Source organism: Elgaria multicarinata, chromosome 1 (assembly GCF_023053635.1).
Source record: "Elgaria multicarinata webbii isolate HBS135686 ecotype San Diego chromosome 1, rElgMul1.1.pri, whole genome shotgun sequence".
NCBI lineage: Eukaryota > Metazoa > Chordata > Lepidosauria > Squamata > Anguidae > Elgaria > Elgaria multicarinata.
In genome coordinates, this window is record NC_086171.1 from 125386861 (window position 1) to 125410351 (window position 23491).

The 23491-nt window shown below is 42.0% G+C and overlaps 1 protein-coding gene across 1 annotated transcript in view; it reads right to left on the minus strand.

The window, feature by feature from the left end:
• PLPPR5 (phospholipid phosphatase related 5) overlaps nt 1-23491 on the minus strand; it is a 103154-nt gene that overhangs the window by 41322 nt on the left and 38341 nt on the right. The window contains exons 2-3 of the mRNA XM_063133079.1: nt 11429-11561; nt 7943-8193 (exon numbers count right to left, since the gene is read on the minus strand). Of these exons, the coding sequence (XP_062989149.1) occupies nt 7943-8193; nt 11429-11561 (384 nt within the window). The remainder of the gene's footprint in view (nt 1-7942; nt 8194-11428; nt 11562-23491) is intronic.

Here is a 23491-nt window from a genome sequence, read left to right on the forward strand (position 1 = left end):
TCCAGAGACCTACGAGTAAATCCTAATCTATGTTACTATGCCACCCATTTTTGAAGAAGCACACTGTGGCTTACCTCAAAACAACTATGAGGTAAATTAGGCCGAGAGGTTGTGGACCAAAGCCTGGAAATTTCATGGCTGAGCAGGGATCTGAGACCAGGGGCTCATCTATACCTGCAGCCCTTTGGGGAGTGGGGAGGGATAATCACAGAGTTCTCCACTTCTAGGATTATCCCTCAGGAGCCACACACCAGTGAGAAGTCCCAGAAGTACTTCAGGGGCAACTTTTTCTTTTTTTTAAAAAAAAAAAAGCAGAAACTTTTGCAGAATTGCACAAGAGATAGCGGAAAAATGGGGGGAAAGCAGTCCCACTATCCCGGGAGAACTGAGTGCTCATCCCTGATTCACCCAGAGATCAGCTGTGCATCACTTGGACGCGCAGGAATGACCTCGTGGCCACCCTGGGATAAATGGCAGGAGTAGACAAGCCCCAGGTCTCTCAAGTCCAAGTTCACTTTGCAGGCTATAAAGTAGTCTGTTCCATTTTGTTCAGTCCCAGACTCCAGCAGTCGGAAGGCATGTCTAGACCAGGGGAGTGAGGGGGGAGGATCTTGAGATATTCTGATCACGAGATCCTCCCCTTTGTCCAAACACGCGTGCAACATCCCGGAAGAAGGAGGGATGCTGCGCCTGCCATTTTCTTTTCTTTTTTTTTTACAGATGGATGAGCGCACGTGTGCTCCAATGAAAAGATATATATGCACCCGCTCCCCCCCCCCCAAATGGGCACGGAGCGTCTCAAGAGCTCCATGCCCTGTGTCCAGTTCTCACCTTCTCGTGTTTACTCATGAGGAGGTGGGACAAAGCCGGGACAGGCACCCACACCTCCCGCGGTCCCAGGACGATCCCGAAACTGCAGGAAGAATCGGGCTAAAAGCCATTCCATTTATCCCAGGGAAATGGAGGGATCATCCCTCCCTGCCTCCGGGATCCCCTGTGGATCATGTGGAGGCACAGGGATGATCCCGGGACGATCCCCGGGGTAAGGACTAGTGTAGACATGCCCTAAAACACTATGCCTACACTGTCTTTATATAGGAGATCAGATGCACCATCCAATTGCCCCAATACATACATGCAAGGTGCTTTAGCTGCCATTGGTTTTCAAGTTCCCCAGTTCACCACACACTGCATTTAGTAGGCTGAAGCAGCCATTTTGGCTAATTGTTGCCCAAGTGATTTTCCTTCCCTACACACATATGACTTTCAAGTCTACCTGCCCAGTTGTCTCACTGTTGCCACCATGGCAGTCTCCCATTACTTGCTCCAAACCTTCATAGCAGGTGTGGGCAGCTTGTGGCCCTCCATAAATTTTGGCCTACAACTACCATCAACTCTACCCAGAATAGCCAATAGTAAAGGATCATGGGAGTTATAGGCCCACCAGATGCTTTGCCCTACCAGGACAGATATTTTTACTGAGAAATGTAGCCTGGTGAAACATGCAGTCCATCAGCCACATATATTGTAGCTTGCTCAATGTTTGATTACACCTATTTCTTTTTTCAGTGGGGGCTGGAGACAGGAAGCCAAACCAAGAAGTTCATTGAGCCACCGCTGGGCCACTTTACATGGCTAGTGGACCATCTTTGGATTAGTCCAATTAGCATTGAGCAGGAGATTGGACTTGATGGCCTTTTAGGCCCCTTCCAACTCTACTACTATGATTCTAAGGTTTTAGATGCTATAGATATTGCTCTTTCACATAGTTGGTGCTTTGAAAAAATACTAGTAATGACATGAAGTTAAAGTGTTACAAATGTATGCTAAGCATGTTAAAGTTGTTCTTCTGTAAGTTTTCAGTCTTAAAAATCAGAGAACATACTATGGGGGAAACCCGAACAGATTTTCCACCCTCTCCCCATCTTAATACTTCCAGTTGGCATACATCTGAGAATCTGTGAAACGGTTTTGGACCACAAAAAATGCATGACAAAGCCTGCTTTGTTAGATCTGTCTCATTTTTAATTCTTATTTGTACTTAATCTCAGGGAAAAGAAAATGTTTCCGCTGCAAGATTCTTCCTTAAATAAGCAGCAGCAAAAAGCTGCTCACTGTGAGGAAAGTGGTTTGACAAGATAAAAGCAGCTGCAGCACAGTTAGATTAGTGGGGCTGTGTTCTGGGGACAAGGCCAGAGAAGAATAAATACAGTTTACTCATGACTACATTGCTTGACACTCTCTTCAGCAAGAAGAATGGATTTCTTTGAAGCTGCGCTGATTGTCCGCATCCTTTTTCCACTGGCTGCATCTACACATAACATTAAGCCATGACTGATGTTAATCATGAATTGTTGTTTTTCCATGAATTGTCTTGCAGATGAGTAAACAAGCCACAGCTTGTTTTCGCTATTTTCTGGTCTGTTTCTCTCTGGTTTACTTTGCCAACCTCCAAAGCGGTTTCATTTTTAGGCCGCTCTTGCTAGGCATCTCTGTTTCAGGGTGGACAGTAGCACAAAAAGCCAGAGATACGGCATGGTTCTGGGCTCAGACATCATGACAAGCCATGTTTAAGCTACTCAGTCTTCATAAGCCAACAATAAACCATGGCTTCTAGTTGTAGCTAGTTAATAAAACATGGTTTGTTTGTGGTGGTGGCCTAGGGCACAACATCTATACCAGAAATGGCCAACTTCTATATCCTTTCGACCAATCTTTTTGGGTGCTGATGGAGATGGGGGAGATAGATCTTGGAAACTACCTGCCTGATGTTGATACCAGGGAAATGTTTAGAATGGGTTATTAAATGGTCACTTTATAAGAAAAAATATCTAGAAAAAACTGCATTGATTACTTGCAGTCCAAATAGGTTTATCAAAAATAAGTCATGCCAAACCAACTCTATCTCCTTTTTTGATAGAGTTGCTAGTTGCTCATGGGAACATCACATAGATATCTTGATTTCATTTGGCAAAGCCTCCCACAATGTCAAGGCTTTAATGACAAGACAGCACAATGTGGATTGGATGATACTACTGTTAGGTGGATCCACAGCTAGTTGAACAACCATCACTGACAAGTGCTCATTCATGGTCCTGCATCAACCTGGAAGGAGGTCTTGAGTGGACTGACACAGAGCTCTGCCCTGGGGCTACACTATTTTTATAAATGACTTCGACAAAGGGGTAGAAGGAATGCTTATCAAATTTATACATAATACTGTACAATCATGACATTTAAAAACCTACACAGAGTACCAGAAAATCTTGGGCATTTGACAGGACTAATGCAGAAGAATGTTATATTCAAGCACCACAGAAGAGGTATCATAAACTTCAACAAAACTTTACTTGGAGCAAGGGTTATTAAAAAAAACTAAGGAGGACAGTGTTTCCATATGAGGGTTTTCTTCTGCAATCACCTTGCCTTATTCACAGAATTGTACGGAGGACTACAGGTATCCCTCCAGTATTTTCCCACTGCTACTTCCATCTTTTTTTTCTTTCCACAAAAATCCATTCAGCAGGAAATGTCAGAATGTTTATTATATGCTAGTGGCATATACAATTATTTACTATGGGGGAGAAAGCATTAAGGAGAGTTTTGTCTTCCTCTCTCTTACTACTAGAACCCAGGGGGTCACCCAATGAAGCTCAATGGTGGCCGTTTCTGGAGAGACAAAGGGAAGTACTTCTTCATACAGTACATAGTCAAGCTGTATGAATTTATTTCCACCAGGTATGGTGATGACCACCAACTTGGGACAGCTTTAAAAGAAGATTAGACACATTTGTGGAGGATAAGGTTATTAATGGCTTCTAATTATGATGGGTATATATTACCTGAAGATGACCTGCTATTTCACTCATGTCCTACATGTGGGCTTCCCATAGGTATCTGGTTGGCCACTGTGGAAACAGAATGCTGGACTAGATAGGCCTTTAGAATGATCCAGCATGGCTCTTCTTATGTTCTTATATAATTATACAATGCCGTTTGAGGAGTAGTGCTAGGAGTCATCCACCTGGAAGAATCCCAAGAGGGAAAAAACAGATGCACAGACACATACGGCACTGTTAAGAATGTCGTATTGGATATTTTCTGGCATCACTAACCTTATCATTAGGGATGTATGATACACTTGTTTCAGTTCTTTTTTTTTAATCAGGATTTACCCAAAATGTACCTTCCAGACCAAACATGAATTCAATCCGAGGTTGACATCTGTACATTTCTTAGCTTGCAATGTGATGTGTGAACCCAAAAATGTGTTTGGCACTATGTGTACGTTTGAGAAAGGTGCATGAAAAATGTGCACACACAAACTTTAATCAATGGGACAAGAATGTGTTCAAACCAATGCATATATTTGAAAAAAAAAATTATTTTGATTTATATTTTTTAAATTTAAAAATAATAAATAAATAACATGCACAAATATATGCACAAATTTTCATGTGAAAAGGAAAAAAATCAATCTGATACAGACCCAAGACGGAACAGACTTCAAGGTAGAATTTGGAAAACTTCAACGAACTTAAGTTTTGCTTTAATGCACATTCAGTAGACTTATCAGGAAAGTGGATCCCATGCTCTAGAATTATTTCCCTCATCTTGGAAACATTGGTATAAACACTTTATGGAAGCAAGCAGTGGAATCTGTAGGAGTGTGATTGGCTATGGGGAGGAGAAATGGGTATGTTGGAACAGCGTTTAGTATTCTAAAGGAGCCTGGTCTACACACTTTACATTTCATATTGATACCAATCACTTTTTATATCAGCTGATGCAATGCAACATTTATATTGCTCGAATTCTGAACTTCACAAGTGTTCTTTGGGGAACTGCACAATTTTTCCTGGAACTGCATGTTTTGTGCCTGATTGCACTGTATTACCAAAAAAAAAAAAAAAAAGGCCCTGATAGCAACAGAGAAAGGCCGAAATATCTGGTAGATCTGGTGACTGAAAGGGCCACCTGATCTACTGAGACAAGTAAACCTTGCTTCTGAGAAATTTTGTGTGTGGTTAATATGAGAGATGAGCTTACTCGCTCAGCTTGTAGGCCAGCCCTAGGCTCTCCTCTCCAGGCAAGTCATAAGAGACTCAGGTACGTTCACCACAGGTTTCTTTATTTCTACAATACATGAAAAAATACTAATTTATGAGGCGCCGCATGGCATAACGTCTTAGCTCCAAAGGCTGCACCAAAGAGAGAGAGGCTCCACCCAGTCCTCCAGGAGGAAACTGAAGCTAAAACTTGCAGGACCTCTTAAAGCTATATTTAATTTACTTACATCAGAAAAACCCTACCCTTCAATAAATTGCCCTGCTATTACAATCAGCTTCGAAATCTCTTGAGTCCCTACTGATGCTTTTTTAAAAAAATCCCAACGCATAAGTAGACGGAACAGCAATACTGGATTACACTGAAGGTTTTATACATTACTCTAACTTCCTCCTCCCCCAACAAAATGGTTCTAACAACACTGCCCTGTGATTTCATACATTGGCTAAAATTACTGAAAGGTGGGAACAGGCTAGATTTTCACAAGGCAAAATGTGCAAAAAGGCTCGAACTAAGATGAAGATAAATATTAAGTTCTCCATTTAGGTGAAAGGAATGAAATGCACAAGTATAGAATGGGAGTCACCTGGCTTGGCAGCGGTTCGTGTGAAAAGGTGTCTTTTGGATAATAAACTGAAGGTAAGCCAGCAGCGTGATACAGCTGTTAAAAATGCTAATGCAATCTTAGGGCAAGGCTAGATGGGGCGATATCCCAGAGATTCCCCCAGGATCATCCCTGTGCGTCCGCATGACACACAGGGTATCCCGGGAGCAGGCAGGGACGATCCCTCCATTTTCCTGGGATAATCCTTAGGTGTAGAAAGGGCCCTTGATTCAGCAGCACAGGTACAAAGCTGTACAGGCTCCCACTTTCTGCAGAAGCAGGAAGAAAATGCTATGGCACTTAGGTAAATTAAGTGATACTCTGGAAGATTTCCCAGTTGCATCACAATGCAAACGGGCCTGCAAGCTAGCTAATCAGCATGGCACAATGCAATCAAAGATTTGTCTTCCCAGCTATCTTATGACATGGACAGGATGTATATCCCTATCGATTATCAAGGCCTACTTGGCATGGTTGTTAGCATTATAACTTTTTCTGCATCAGAACCATCATTACCTAACTGAAATAGTTCAGATTGCCTTGTTCAGATGTATACGGTGAATTCTGAAAGCTGGAAAATTTAGTCTTTGTTACATTGTTAGCTATTATGTTTAATTTCAACTGACTTTAATAGGGCATTAGATGATGCTTTAATTTAATTTCCTGCTGTAAACTGTCAGTGTGGGCAGCCTTTAAATTAAAAATTATGTATATCTCAAAAGAAGACTGACATTGTGCATAGATAATTATGGGTATAATTTTGGATATAGCTCAAGATCAGCCTTCTCCAACTTGGAGCCCTGGTGCAGGGCTTTCACGGTGCTTCTTTCTCCCTGCAAGTAATACTGGAAGAAAACAGCACTGAAAGATGTTGATGTTTATGCATTGGACAAGCTCTCGGATTCTGCCACATTACACGATAGAATCCCATACAAATTGGGATCAGGAGATTATACTTCCCCAAGCATTTGGCCACAATTGGACTACTTCCTATATAAACTGCCCAGAGAGCTTCGGCTATGGGGTGGTATACAAATAATAATAATAATAATAATAATAATAATAATAATAATAATAATAATAATAAATACAACTCCCATAATTCCCATCCATGGTCAAGAATTGTAGTCCAACATATCTGGAAGGTATCAGGTTGGGGAAGACCACTGTTGGGTATAATTACTTATTACGGTTGTAACCAACCTTTCTTCCATGAAGGCAGTGTAGCGCAGGGGTGGGAAGATGTCAGGCTTGCAGGATCTACTTTGGTTTTAACTAGAACCCCGATATCCACCAACCGGACCCTAATGCGCGTTTTGTGTACTAGAACTGAATGGCTCTCAGAGACCTTCCACAGACCCACCCACTCCCGGTTAACCCCCGCCACGAGCTTTCTTAATTGCAACACTAAAATTTAGGGCTGGAGGGTAAGGGAGTGTCATTTTGTTACCTCTACAGTTAAACAAATGGGAGCAAGAAATCCTTGCCAATCTACCGCAAATCATCTAGTGATCCACCAAGAGATAAAGATCTACCTTTCTGCCTAACCCTGTTGTAATGTACGTAGGATTCCCTAGTGGTCAGATCAGACATGCTTAGCAGTGGTAAGGGTCCAGCAGCATGTGCCTTCAAAGCATGCCCTGGGACCTAACACAGATCCACCACCCCCATCCTCTGAAACCATGGGCCTGTTCAGAAGACACCTTAAACGTTTCTGGTTAAGGCTTTTGGTTAAGCAGAAGGGTTTAAGGTGTCTTCTGTGAGGCATTTTGCTAAACCCTGCTCACTCACTAACCACAGTCGGACCATCTGCAGCAGGGTTAGTGGCTCTAAGAGGTGGCTTAAAGTGTTGGGTGTGACAGCATGGCTGACAGTTAGAGCTAACCTCAGAGAACCACAGTGTCGTTAACCACAGAGCCTGAAGTGTCTTCTGAACAGGCCCACTGGTTTTTTTAGCTAATCCAGTAAAGTAGCTGCACAAATGGTGACCCTCTCAAGTCAAATGCAGCCCACTAACAATTGTGGCAACCTGTCAGGTGCTTAACCATTCTCCTGTTGAACCTCAGCCTTCCTCTCAAACTTGGTGGGTGGCCATGATCTTAGCAGTCACTCTCTGGAAGGAAGGCTGGAAGGAAGGGTCCCCAGGTTGCTTGGCCACTGTGTGCCCCTCACATCTCATATGTGATGGTGCAATGAGTTCAGAAAACTAAGAGGAACAATCAATAGTTGTTGCTCAAAACATCGTGGAATGAGCTTGTCTGATTTACTTACGGCCAGATATGTTGCTGCATATACACTCAGAGCTGCTTCTTTGGATGGAAATGTTTTTCTGGCTTTTATGATAAGATCCGGGTTTCCGGAGCAAGCCTCGGCACCACTGATGAACTGCGTGAACTGCTGGCACCCAAGAGCAGTGTAGTTTGGCTTGCAAAGTGCAAGGAAGTGCGGCGCAAGATTCCCAGTTACTACTTGTCCAGCATTTACAAAGATATCCGTTGCAAAAAGTCCAAATGCATAAATGCCTAGAGAAGGGGAAGGAAAGGAAAAGAAAATGTTAATTTTCCGCAGTTTTGACCAAACGCTATGCATAAGAGCAATGGCAATTTCTCCATGCATGTCCTGTACAGCATATTTTCTTGGCCAAGCGAGTGATAATAATGCTAATATAGAATCTTGGAATTGCTGAATAGTTGTGTAGTCCTGGCTAGCACAATGACCAGAGAATGATAAGAAATTTCATTTTCATGCAAAGGCCTCTGATCTCTGTGAGGCAAGAAAAGTTTGAGTAGGTGACACAAGAAATGGAATAGGATTAGAAGAAATATAATTTTTGGTTACCAAACATTTTGGGTTATGGCAGGGTGGACCTCTGCTCCCCAAGAGTACATTTATCAAGGGCAGTTCCTTCAAAGCAGCTACTTTGGTCTCCAGGTATTTGCCCTGGGGGCTGCTTAGGGGGCTACTCTGGGAAAACAAGCTGTGGGACAAAAGCCCACCATTGCAAAAGGTCTTTTTGGAAAGATGGTGCCTTGGTGGGGAGGGGGTTGGGTTGGCTGCAATGCCAAACCTACATCCGTCGGTAAATGTATCCTGTTGAAATCCATAAAACCCAAAATGCTTCACCTCTCTCCTCTCTGTGTAGCTCTGCTATTACTCCTGCTAGCAAAGTAAGATACGGTAAGGGGGGAGAATGTCTTGGGCTGACTGATATGTATTGACAGCGCTAGCAGGAGGGGGTGACATCCTTTTGCACCTTCAGCGTTTCCAATATTTTCTACGAAACTTGAAAAAACAATCCCAGTTTACAATCTTGGCTTGTTTGGCTATAACCCAAGATAAGACAGGAATCCTGGCTTATCAAGAGAGCAGCTCAGCTGCCATTCAAGATAAACTCTCTGATTGCATTCAATGTCATGAGACTCCAGGAGCTGAATGTATGTAGACGTCTAACAGGCAACAACACCTTGCAGCATCTCAAGTCTGCCCAAGCACGGCCAGGATAAAAGAAACACACCTGTTAATATCTATTAGACCAGATCTGACCAGCATTTTTCTTCTCTCCCAGCCTAGCAAGTAAGCTGAAGTGCTGAATATGTCATACTGCTAGACGCAAACTATCACAATTTGTCTCCCACCAATTACACTCCCCTGCATTTCATATTCAACAAAATATCAACACAACTTGCTATTTGTCTCGCAGCATTTATTATCAAAGCTGCATGCATTAGGGCTTTGGGTGTTCATTGTTCATTAAGTAAAGATGTAGTCATCTGATTATTGAAAAGAAAAAGCAGATGCGCTATCGCATGACAAATTCTTCTGTGAATAGTGCTATCAAGTTCCTTAGAATTCTTTTTGGGAACACCAAGCTGCTGCTTCAGTTGAACGTCACTGCCTCCCTTTTAAGATATTCTGAAAAGGGTTTTAAGAACTAACAAATGTTTTCTCAGATGCCTCAAACCTACACTGTAGAGATACTTGTTTTCACTAATGCTATCAATTTTATATTGGGGATTGCTAGGGCTATGTCTTATGGCATCCGTTGTGGTGGTGGTGGTGGTGGTGAGCTCTCTTTTCTTGTTCGTGGCAGTTTTTCTAGATGACCATGATGGGCTTTGCCAAGTCAGGCTATCTTTTACTGATTCAGAAATTTCCTGACTATTGAACATGTTTGAAGTATGACTGCTTTCGGAATGTTGGTGTGAATGTATTTTAGTGGTAGGCCAAATTTCTGAAGGTTTTCTGTATACTTTCTTGATGCGATGCCGGTGACTGATATGACTAATGGAATAATTGTGACCAGCTGCCATAGTTCTTTAACTTCCATAGTCAGTGGTGTATATTTTTCTTGCTTTTCCTCTTGCTTTTCCACAACATTTTTGTCATTAAGTCTTGCTATGTCAATGAGGTAAGTGTGTTTTTCTTTTTTGTCTATAACTGTTATGTTTGGTCGATTGCAAGATATTGTCTTGTCCATATGAATTGTTCTGTCCTGGTATATTTTATCATCTGCTTAGTATATTTTATGATCTGCCCAATATATTTTATGATATCATCATCATCATCATCATCATCATCATCTCTTTCTTGCTCATGGCGGTTTTTCTACATGGACATGATGGGCTTTGCCATGTCATGCTATCTTTTACTGAGTCAGGAATTTCCTGACTATTGAGCACGTTTTAAGTATGACTGCTTTCTCGATGTTGGTGTGGATGTATTTTGGTAGGCTCCATTTCTGAAGATTTTCTGTATAGTTTTTTGATGTAATGCAAGTGACTGATGTGACTAACAGGATAATTGTGACCTTTTCCTGTTGCCATAGTTCTTTAACTTCCATGGCCAGTAGTATATATTTTTCTCTCTTCTCCTCTTCCTTTTCTACATTTTTGTCATTAGGTATTGTGACGTCAATGAGTATGTGTGTTTTTCTTTTTTTGTCTGTTGCTGCTGCTGCTGCTGTTGTTGTTGTTATTATTATTATTATTATTTTGCTCTAGTATGATTATCAGGATAAATAATGAGATGAGTGAAAAGTTATTCCTATAGAAAATATACAATATTTTGGGTAAGGAATGGCACTGGTTTTGCCTTCCATCACTGGCTTTGCCTCTGGGCATCCCAAAGAACTGAATATGTCTGGAAGGAAGGCGGGATGTGTTGTTGCACTTGGGGCTAACAAATAATAATCCAACAGTTAAGTTATGAACCTCTGCATGGCTTGATCCCACAGATCAAGCAATTCTTAAATAATTTCGTGTAAATGTAGCAACAGGGTTTGATCCTGCAAGGATTTGATCCTCAAACGCCTAAGGATGTGTTCAGTACTAGATGTCAGAGAAACTGTAGCAAGGGCGGAAGTAGGCCAAGAAGAGGCCCATCACTAGAATTGTAGTTCTGATAAACTGTGGCATGCAAATAAGAAGTAAACTAGATAATACGTTAAATGTGTAGCATGCCCTTTCTTTTACTTTACTGTAGAGTATTTGCGGGGGGTTCCTAAACAGTTCTTGCATTTCTGAAAATCTGAGGTTCTGCTGAGCATGCTTTTTAGGGACTTTTTACGACTACAGCCCTGTCGGCACTCAACAGCTGAATTCACTATTAACCAAAGTGATGAGAGCGGAGATCATATGGTTTTACAATTATATGGGATCTGCAGGGACACATAATAAATCCAAATGAACGTGAAATTCAGACATCTGAATTACACTGTACAATGCATGGTGGTTTGAGAGTAACACACAATATTCTTACCAAGGAATCTGACAGTCCTGCGCACCAGTGGGTTTATGTAGCAACAGTCACCAGTCAATATTGTTTTTTCTTGGTTTTCAAAATCCCGTGTGGCCATCTGCAAGCAAAACACTGCCGTTTCTCCAACAATGATCTTGAAGGAGGAAAATAAAGAAGAAAGCAGTACATCAGATTTTGGTAATTAGGAAAAAGCCCAATAATATCAAAACATTTAAATCTGTTCTTGAGGGAAATACACCATATGACTCACTTTAGTTTATTTGCATATAAAAGGAATTGACTTTCATTACATTTTGTGGGAGAAACCCAAAAACAGAAACATTATCCTCAAAAAGGGTGTGCACACAGTCCATAAAGAGGCCAGCATCTAGCCCAATGAGATGCTTAGTGTACTGATGTTGAAGAAAAACTAGACTGTAAATTGCCATCTGTCCCCTTATTAAGCTGTTGCAACCCTTGAGAATTACTTAACACTATTTTTCAGGGGTAGTTTGCAGTTAACTGAAGGTAAACCATTTGGCCAAAAGGGAAAATACTCATCATTCTACTTTATGAGGATCGCTTAACAGAAATGTAAGCAATTTACTTCGTAAACAACTTTAATTTGCCAAATCTAGTCATTTTCTACATCCTGCTAAAAACAAAATGGCATCATTCTAGTAGAAAACAGATTGCTTGATATATTTGCCTGAAAGGATTGTGTTTTCTTAAAAGGAAATTTAAAACTACGCCACTGCTACGAAGTGTGCATCTGTGATGTTTTGCTTCCCATTGGAGATTAATCTGGGAGCGAGACACTACAGAAGTATGGGCTACTTCCCAAAGATCACTCAGGAAAAAAGTTGTTACAGGATCAAAGGCACCACCTGTCATTCTCAGCTAGATGGAGTATCCCTGCATAGGCAGAGGCATAGACAGGAGATGACAGCCAAATGGGAAAGCCTCAGTATAAAGCCTTTTGTTTCCCCCAGCTAATTGAAAACCCAAAGCTTTTCTGTGGCTAAACAACGATAAAGCATTAAAGAGATATGCTTCTCTTACATGTACATTCATGAGACTTTAAAGAGCATCAATAGTTGAGAGAGCTCTAGTCTAGGCAACTGAGAACACAAGCGAAGACCAAAGCTCAATTTGGTGTGCGGTTGGATTAAGTTCTCTTGTTGTGTGACCCGAAGGCAGCTATTCTACCATTTCTTGTTTGCTAATATGCAGCATGGATAAATATATATATATTTAAAGAAACAACCTCTGAGACATCTGTTGAACAACTTAAGAACTTTGGTTAAAAGTACCAGTAGCTAAAGAGTTTTACAGCGCATCGACTTAATGGGAATAATGCAACACTGAACATGATTAAAATCGAAGAACATAGCCATAAAACCGAACACTGTGACACGGGTAGGCTATTAACAGGAATAAAATACATGCTAGAATATATTTTAAAAGTGAAAGCTTTAAAAAAAAACCAGCCTACGGAGGTTCATAAAGGAAATTACTCTCAGGACAAAAGGCAGTATATAGGATGTTGTACAATTTTAGTATATTATTGGAAACAGTTACATGTTGCATTTTTTTTATCCAAGGATCATTTATGCATGTGTGTGCTTCACCTCCTCCTTTTACCTTCCAAAATATCTGTACATTGGGCTCTTTAAAAAAAGATTTTAGTCATTCATTCCTGGATTCATATCTTCCTTAATGTACCATTTTTAATCACATGACACAGAACTAATGAAAATCAGTTTCTCTATAAATGTTCTCCCAATCACATCAGCTTACCTGTGAACTTATCCATTTAAATAACAGAACCACATAGAAAGGTGTGTGTGTGTGTGTGATCACAGGGGTCTTTCCCATGGAACTGGAGGCCTCCTGTCGCAGGCCTTTGCTAGACCTACCTGAAAATCCGGGGGAGAGGAGAGGAGACCTTGCGTTGTGAATAACGCGAGATCTCGCCCTCGTTTACACATAAGGCGCAGCGGCCTCAGGAAGAGAGCCATTGCGCCTGCCATTATTATTATTTTACTTTTAAAGGGCCGGCTGCGCACGAGTTACTAATGGTAGGATTTTTTTAAAAAAAAAATGATTTCCCAACTTCCCCCACCCTAGCCCCGATGGGCGCAGCACTCCTGAGGAGCGTTGCGCCCCATGCGTGGCTCCCGGCTCCGTGTGAGTAATCGAGGGGAGCTGGGAAAAGCCACGGAAACGGGCCACACACTCGGGGTCTTGGGCTCAGCCCGAGACCGCGGAAAAAAGTGGGGCCAAAGGGTTGATCCCTGCCTGAGCCCAGGATCCCTTGTGCGTCATCTAGACGCACAGGGACGATCCCGGGTATCACCCCAGGATGCAGCCTGGTCTAGCAAAGGCCCTAGAAAGGTGCATGTGATTCAGGCATTTAAACTGTTCTCCCACACATGTGGGAACCACTTGTTATTAAGTGGCTCCCACACAGTTGGCAGAACATCTACAGGCTACCTGAGAGCCAAAACAGACATTACTGTTAATCTGTATCAATGTCCCTCTTGTTTTTAAACTCTAGAACAGGTGCAGGAGGCCTGATCTGTATTGGGATCCTACCGTGGAGAGTGGGCTTTTAAGATCCAGATCTGGGTCCCTATGCTACTGTGGAGTAAAAATGAAAAAAAATGTAGCTGCTAAAGAAGCAACATTTAATAGGAAAGGTTTTTGTGTGTGTCTAGACTAGTGATTTATTGGCAAGAGTATGCACAACAAATTCCAAGTCAATGCAGATGTTTGTTAATTAGAACCAAGTAACCATGAATTCCTGACTTAGATGCAATGATGTCAAGCAAAAATATAGTAAGACAAATACTGGAAAACCTACCGCTTACTTTTCCAAATCAGAGAATTCATATTTGCTAATTAAGCTGCATTTTCTATTTTTAGAAAAATTAGCTCACTGGCTCTCAGCTTGATATCTCTAATAAACAGGAAAAATAAATAGGACTTCACTTGCTCCTTCGAAAATGCTTCTTGTTATGGCATTCCTGTTTTGCTGGGCTGGGTAAGAGGTAAGGAAGGAATATTTGTGACCCTACAGTGTTGCAAGTTATGAAGTATCATCAGACTAGAATTTGGTATTCTATAACCTAGACCAGAATCCTGTCCATGATGAAACTTCCAGTGACTAAGGGCCTATTGACACAATCCATTGACCTCATGGCCACATTTTTCATAATCAAGAACTTCCCCAAAAAAATCTAACGTAATCTCAAAGCCTTGGGAACAGGAGAGGAGAACCTATGGCCCTCCAGATGTTGTAGATGTCCATCTCTCATCAGTCCTGACCACTGGACATGCTGGCTGGGGATAATGGGAATTGGAGGCCAACAACATCTAGAGAGCGGCACATTCAGGTACAGACTCAATTCACAGTGTGTATAGGCCAGGCTTTTTGGGCCACATTGTTGTGCTGCATAAACTGAAAATGCCCCATGCAAAATTGCAAACTGGGTGCTAGTGGCTGAGCTATCCATCACAGAAGCTTGTCATCTAGTACTCAGTAAGGAACACTTGACAGGCTTCAAAGGAACCCAATACTTTTCCAAAAGTCTGAAAACCACAAGTCTACAAGCGGAACCAACGACAAAACATTGCAGTGTGGAGTGCTCTGGTTCAGCATTCCAGTCAATCAGCCATGTCCTTTTGCAAGGTATTTCATTCCATTCTCCAACCTCACAACCCTCCCGTAACTGTCAGTCAGCATCCTATGGCCACTGAACCTGCTGAGTTCTCACTAGGCTGTTTTTGGACTGTTTTGTCTCCCCTTCACCCCCCCCCCCAAAGATTTTCTGTATTCCTGCAATTCTTGGAGTTCCCCCAAGCCTAGTAATATGTGTGGATGGTGCCATTTTGGCTACCTAAGGAACTACACACTGGGCCTGTTCACACAACACTAAACCATGATTAAGCCACTAACCCTTATGCAGCTAATGGTTAATGAGGGTGCTTAAACCATGGTTATGTAGCCACCATGGTTAAGAATGGTTCACATGACACACTAAGCCATAATGCTTAACCACCGTGGCTTAGTGTGTCACCTGAACAGGGTCACTGAGAATGAGTTTGCCATTAGTATATAGAACAGGATAGTTGTTGTTTTTTCAACAGGCAAGTTGTGACTTCATCTGGATTATGTCTAGATCTAAGTTTGGTTGCACTACTGGCATCGCTACCATTTTCATTTTTGCTGTTCAACATTGTTTTGATCAAAGGAGAAAAAGAGAGTGAAGACTAGCAGAAGAATAAAAATAGATAAAGAGAATCAGTGAAGGAGAAGGGATGGGGGGAGAAAGAAAATGAAGGAGGACATGACACGGGTCAAAACTAAAGGTTGGTCCTAGGTTTGAAAAGGTTGAAGATCACTATCAGCCTTCCCCAATTTGGTACTCTCCAAATATTTTGGACAAGGCCCAGAATTCCTGACCTTTGCCCATGCTAGCTGAGGTTGATGGGAGTTGTAGTCCAAATCACCTGGAGGGTACCATGTTGAGGAAGGCTGCTGTATAAGTATTGATCTTGCCTCTCTTTCACAAACTGGTTTGCATCGTTCACTACACATAGATTGCTGAGAACTACAAGGTTTTCCTTTCAGTCAAAATTGAAGGCATCTAGAGTGTGCTTCTATCCTCTGATCTCTCCCTTTTCCTGAACTGTTCCATGCCTATTTTTGCCTCCCCAAAAATACTGGTTTTTCCTCATTGGACCCAGCAATTGACCCCAGACCATCCTTTGGAAAGAATGGATAGAACCAGGCTTTTCCACTCCTTTGGTAGTGTCTTGATATTGGATTTACTCCTCAATCATTCAGTAAGACTAGATAGTCCTAGATTTGAATTGTATTCCAGCATTAGCTGGCACTTATGATTCTATTATCACTTCTCCCACAGGGGAGGTCAAACACTGTTTGTTGTACTCTTCTTGAATCTTCTTTACTGCTCATTACAAGCTGTCTCACTGCTCTTATTTACTGGCCTTAGAGATTTAATTCAATAGTATTCCACCTACATTGACTAATGTTGAGATTCCCCACCCCTTTCTTCTCAGATTTTTAAACACCAGCTGATACAGGCACCTAATGATCCAAATCTCGGCTTTATTATTTCTCATTGGCCTTCTGGTTTATCATAAAATGAACACTTAGTTTTGATGTTCACATCAAAATATTTTGTTCAGTAATATAACAAGAATGCAGCACTGTGCAATTTGGGGGGTATCAATTGCATCAATCTCTGATACATCTTCATATTCATAATGTTAGCACTAGTTTGATCCAAGTTTATTTTAATTAATAATTAATTAATAAATTTCTATCCCACTTTTCAAAGACTATTTAAAAGGGGCAATAAGATGGGTCAGGTGACTCCCTCCCTACCCTTGCAGAGAGAACCACACCAGTTGCTTCTCCAGGACTGGAAAATCAACCTCTGAGAGGGAGGAAATGGGGGTGTCCCAGTGGTCTGGGACGAGACAAGAAAGGCTAGGATACGATTTATCCTGAGGGTCCTCCAGCCTCCTTGCCTCCCCCTCCAAACTACCCTCAGTACATGGGCTAAAAAGCCTGCCTAGCAAAAAACAACAACAACAACGCAAAGATCAGAGGGCAGGAATACAAAGTTCTCCCCCTCAAAACTCTTTCTGCCGTGCTGAACTCAGACTGGCAGGGCACAGGAATCTCAGAAGCTCCTAAGTTCAGGGGTTTCCATGCAGTGAGGGCGCAAGCCACAGAAGAGTGCCTTGAATGGCTAATAACATTTTAATCAAGAAATGTCTTGAAATTAAAATAAAAAATAAAAATAAATGAAAATAGTGAAAGGACTCTTGGGGCATGGCTAGACGAGGGGGTGGAGGGGGATGATCTCGCAATATGCTGATCACAAGATCCTCCCCCTCAGTCTACATGCAGCGCATGAAGTCCCGGGAGGAAGAGGATGTGGCACCCGCCATTTTGTTTTGTTTTGTTTTAATCGAAAAAGAGCGCAGGAATGCTCATACGAAAAAGTGAGTTTTTTATTATAAAAAAAAGACCCCGCTCCCCCCTCCCACCCCATGGGCACAGAGCTCCTGAAGAGCTCGGTGCCCCATGCACGGTTCCCGGTTCTTTGTGGTTACTCACGAGCAGCCGGGATGAGAACGGGACACCCGGCCACACGTGCCATGGTCTCGGGATGAGCCCAAGACCATGGGAAAAGTCAGGATTAAAGGGTAGGCCAATATCCCGGGGAAAGGGAGGGATCATGTGGACGCACAGGGATCATGTGTGTCATGTGGACGCACAGGGATGATCCCAGGAAGATACCTGGGATATTGGCAGGTCTAGACGTGCCCTTGGTGCAATCCTGACCACGCTTTTTAAGGAGTGTGCCCAAACGAACCCAGTTGGACTTATTTCTAACTAAACAAGCATAGGACTGTGCTGCGTGTCTGCAAACAGCACTAAAATCAAATACCCCAAAAAGCTAGAGAGAATAAAAATATCCTTAACTGTGACCAAATTCACTTAGAATGGGTGCTTGAAAAACTGACAAGGGGAGAGAATTTCAAGGTCAAGATTCCTACCCTAACTTGCAAAGGCCCTCTGCCCCACCACCACCCACCAAACCTTAAGTCTTAATGGTCGGGCAGGGCAAAAAGAGATGTGGTGACACTGGAAGCACCTCACATCACTTAGCACTTGAATTGTGCAATTTCTCATGTTAATGAGCAAATATCTGTGACAGCGTGCCTAGTTATTCATCCTTATTCTATCCAGCAGGATTATTGATATTTAGAACCACTGAATATAGACCAAAAATACTGGATTTTTTTTAAAAAAAAAAAAATTAAATGAAATTACAGGATCAAGGTGAAATATTATGTGGTTTCGAAGCATGAATGATAGTCTCCATAAATATCCAGGAATAGGCCTAATATGGCTTGTACTTGGAGTCATAAATTCTGCAGTCTAAAAGGGACGCCACATCTGACAGGGTTATGATTCAGAATTGCCTCCAATAATTGTCATGTGCACCTGAACAGATGATACATATGGAACATATATAGCTCAATATAACTGTTCTGCTTTATTTCCCATTTAGTACGAAGTTCGTTTTTAGAAATGCAATTTATCTTTCTTTGAAGATGACAAGTAATGGGAAGCATGCCACCCTGCTCAGCAGTCTGGTCTAACGACGGCTCTCTCACTGCTGGGGGGAAATGTACTGCATTTCAAAATTCTTTGGAGACATTTTGTACCTACTATATTTATTACAGGGACGGTTGTTATGTTGTACAGCAGGGGTTGCAATTTTTGTGCCCCCCAAAGGCCAAATGTGATTGGAAGTGAGTCAGGGGCCACACCAGTACATGCACTGTCATGTATGTCCATGTGTACATACACTTACCTCCCATCTCAGCATGGAGGGAAGGAGAGGTTTAAAGCTCACCTCCTTGTCTACTGAGATCATTGCACCTCCCCACCTGCCTAGCAGGCTGACTTGGTTCAAAATTTAATCGGAGAAGGCTGCACGTGGGGATAATTCTCATAAGAACATAAGAGAAGCCATGCTGGATCAGACCAAGGGTCATCTAGACCAGAACTCCATTCACACAGTGGCCAAGCAGCTGTCGATCAAGAACCCACAAGCAGGACATGGGTGCAACAGCACCCTCCCAGCCATGTTCCTGCATTGAGGGGGGGGGTTGGACTCGATGGCCTTATAGGCCCCTTCCAACTCTACTATTCTATGATTCTATGAAACCCTGGCAACTGTAGTATAAAGGCTTACTGCCTCTGGAGGTAGCACATAGCCATCAGGACTAGTAGCCATTGATAACCTTCTCCTCCAGGAGTGCATTCTCTAAGGCATTCTCATGCACTGTCTCCCCAAATTAAATTGTGTTCGCGACAGTCCACCAAACAGCTATTTCCTGGGCTGTTGGGAGGATGACTGTACTGGAGAAGAGGGCATGTAAGAATGACCCTCCTCATGCACATTATTCCCCAGCGCATTTGTGCACCTGACCAAAAAGCGGAGAGTCATCCTCACGCACCCTCTTCCCCATCAAAATCATAGCATCAACAGTGGGATGGTGGAGAGGAATTTGATGGGGGCAATTGGGGCTCCTACAGTGGGCCACACGATAGACCTCCAAGGGCTGCAAGTGGCCCACAGGACGTGGGTTGCCCAAATATTCCCTACATTTGAGACACCTCTTTCATGAAAACAAAACAAAATTATTTTGCTCCAAGTGGCAAATAATTCTTACAGAACCACAGAATTGTGGTTGTTTGTTTAATTCACTGTACCTGTAACAGCAGCCTGTGGTGGGTGGGTGCTGTGTCCCCCCCCCATATTGTTATTAACATCTTGTTTTAAACAACTGCAGCATAAGGTGCTATTACAGCTCAGCGGGTGAGCCAGTGCTTTGCATATATAAGATTCCACATTGAATTCCAGCATCTCCAGTAAAGAATGAGGTACCAGTAATGGGACAGATCTCTACCTAAGACCTGGGAGGCCTTCTGCCAATCAGAGCAGGTGATAGGACCAGTTACAGTCGGTGGCCCCCCGAGTGTGGAATGATCTCCCCGATGAGGCTCGCCTGGTGCCAACACAGTTATCTTTCAGGTGCCAGGTCAAGACTTTTCTCTTCTCCAGCCATTTAATAGCATTTAACAACACTAAGTTTGTTTTTAATGGACCCCAGAACTGTTGTTTTTAAATGGATACTGTTGTTTTTATACTATTGTTTTTGATGGTTTTAAATTTTGTATATTTTTAATGTTTACTGTTTTTAACTTTTGTAAACCGCCCAGAGAGCTTCGGCTATGGGGCGGTATATAAATGTAATACATAAGTAAATATATAAATAAATATAAGGCAGGTTCACATGTTAAGTCAGTGTCTAGCTTACCCCCTTCCCAACTGCCAACGAACTAGAATTGGGGTAAAAAAAAGTATGATATCACGTTACACTTTTTTCATTACTGGCGAAGTCATGGGGAAGTCATGGATCAATGTCCTCCATACATCCCGCATAATGTCTACTCAGGCTTTAACATACAAAAATTATGTAGGAGGAGCTTTCCCATCTACCTACACTAGCTTCACATCTGCAAACCAGGCTGTTCTTAAAGGCCCAGGAATAAGGGAAGTAACACTGTGACCTAGAACCAACTGATACTTAACAGAGTAGTGGGGAAAATAGAACAACAGCTAAGCTCCATTTGGATATATAAAACATTTTTCCATGTAAAGGAAAACCACTGCTTTTTTTGCTGCTGCCATAGCAAATTTGGTGGTGGTGTCAGTAGGGGTCTCAAAAAGACCAATGTTAAATAATTTTAGCTTTACTAATGATTTCCAGCAATTTATCCATGTCAGAACCTAAGCCCACAGACCCATAATTTCCTGGCTTCTCCTAGATCCCCCCCTTTTTAAATGATATGATTTTATTGAGAAATTACATATTTTTTCTTAGAAGATCAACAATCAAATACTTGAGTTCTTCAGGAATCCTCAGATAAACGCAATTCAGTTCTAGTGTCTTGTTAATTTTTAATGTGTCAATTAGCCCTAGAACTTCATTTGTTGTCACCTGTTAGTTCCTGAAATGCCTCTCCTGAAAAATGAGATTTGAGGATGTTTATCTGTCTAATGTCTTCTGCAGACTTTCTTCACTAATCCTTGTACACCCTTTTATCTAATGCTCTAACTGCCTCCATTTAAAGAAGTTGTTATGTTTTATGTTTTTAGCAATATGCTCCCCACAATCTTTTTCTTCTTCTTCTTGCATGATTGCAGTAATTTGTGCTCTTTTTAAGTTCTTACACTACTTAAAAGAAGCCTTCCTGCATTTTATAACTGCCTTGACTGTGCTTGTTAACCATACTGGCATTCCCTTGGATGTTTTTGACCTTCTAAACTGCACCGAATATTGTAGCTGAGATTCTGTGATCGTGGCTTTAAATAACCAAGCATCCTGCAGACTTAGACCTTCTTGACTCTCCCTTTCAAATTACCTTTAACTTATCCCTTTTATTTTGTGCAATTTTCTGGTGAAACTTTACTCTCTTTAAACAGATATTGTTAGTTCTTATCTTCATTACCAGGTTCTACTTAATCTCTATTTTGAGGACCTGAAACATTTAGCCCATCATTCTGAAAGGACAAGTCATCCCAAACCAGATGCTTCCCAGCTTTTCTCAACATTTATCCCCAAAAAACAAGCTTTTGGGATTCCTAAAGGGTTATTGTGACAGAAGAACAGACTAATCTGGAAGTTTTTATTCTCAGCTGAGGATAGGGAAAAAATAAATTTTAAAGACTTCCTGTAGCTCGGAGTTCAATAGTGATTTAATAGGTAAGACACAGAGCTTAACACATATGGGCCAAATTAAACAACCTTGTAATCATGCATAGCTGAACTATGCATAATTTATTTATTTACTCCAGAGTAAGCACGTGGCCCCAATTGAGATCAGGACCACAACACTCCTGGTGTATTTTTATACTCTACCCACCTATTTTCCTCTCAAAATTCCACCCGTGGTTAAAACAACCACCTCTATTGATTCCTATAGATACCTTGAACCTGTTCAGATGACATGCTAAGTTACGGTGGTTAAGTATTTTGAGCTAAACATTACGGCTTAGCATGTCATGTGAACCATGACTTATTAGCGTGTCATGTGAACCATTCCTAACCATTGTGGCTACATAGCCACAGTTTAAACATACCCACTAAACATTTGCTGCAAAAGGGTTAGCAGCCTTAACATGTTGTCTGAATAGGCCTTCTTTTCTTTTCTTTTCTTTTCTCCCTCTCACAGTGGGGTGGATGGAATTTTGGGGAAAATAGGTGAGGGAGAAAGCTTAAACGTTCTTCTTGTGAATCAACATGATCATGATCCAAAGAGGAACCACACACACTTGCAGGAGAATATGGAAAACAATCACACCTAGCTCCACTAGATGTGATTGGCAAAACATTTAGTTTATCCCTCAGTGATTCATGGGAAATAGAGGCATAATGCCTTGTACCATCAGGATGGGGAGTTTCTTTTCATGGAATCATAGAATAGCAGAGATGGAAGGGCCCTATAAGGGCATCGAGTCCAACCCCTGCTCAATGAAAGAATCCACCTCAACTGATCCCTGACAGATGTCCAGCTGCCTCTTGAAGGCCTGTAGTGTGAGAGAGCCCACAACCTCCCTAGATAATTGGTTCCATTGCCATACTGCTCTAACAGTCAGGAAGTTTTTCCTGATGTCCAGCTGGAATCGGGCTTCCTGTAACTTGAGCCCATTATTCTGTGTCCTGCACTCTGGGATGATTGAGAAGAGATCGTGGCCCTCCTCTGTGTGACAACCGTTCAAGTATTTGAAGAGTTCTATCATGTCTCCCCTCAATCTTCTCTTCTTCAAGCTAAACATGCCCAGTTCTTTCAGTCTCTCCTCATAGGGCTTTGATTTCCTGATCATCCTTGTTGCCCTCCTCCAGCTGGTCTGCATCCTTCTTGAAGTGTGGTGCCCAGAACTGGTCGCGTACTCAAGAGGAGGCCTAACCAGTGCCGAAAAGAAGGGAACCAGTACCTCACATGATTTGGAAGCTATACTTCTATTAATGCAGCCCAAAATAGCATTTTCTTTTTTTACAGCCACATCACACTGTTGGCTCATATTAAGCTTGTGATCTACAACAATTCCAAGATACTTCTCACTTGTAGTATTGCTGAGCCAAGTATCCCCCATCTTGTAATTGTGCATTTGGTTTCTTTTTCCTAGGTGTAGAACTTGGCATTTATCCCTATTAAATTTCATTCTGTTGTTTTCAGCCCAGCACTCCAGCCTATCAAGATCACTTTGAAGTTTGTTTCTGTCTTCCAGGGTATTAGCTATCCCATCCAGTTTTGTGACATCTGCAAATTTGATAAGCATCCCCTACACCTCCTTGTCCAAATCATTAATAAAAATGAGGTACCCCACTCGTTACCCCCCCCCAATTTGAGAAGGTACAGTTGATAAGCACTGTTTGAGTCCGATTCTGTAGCCAACTGTG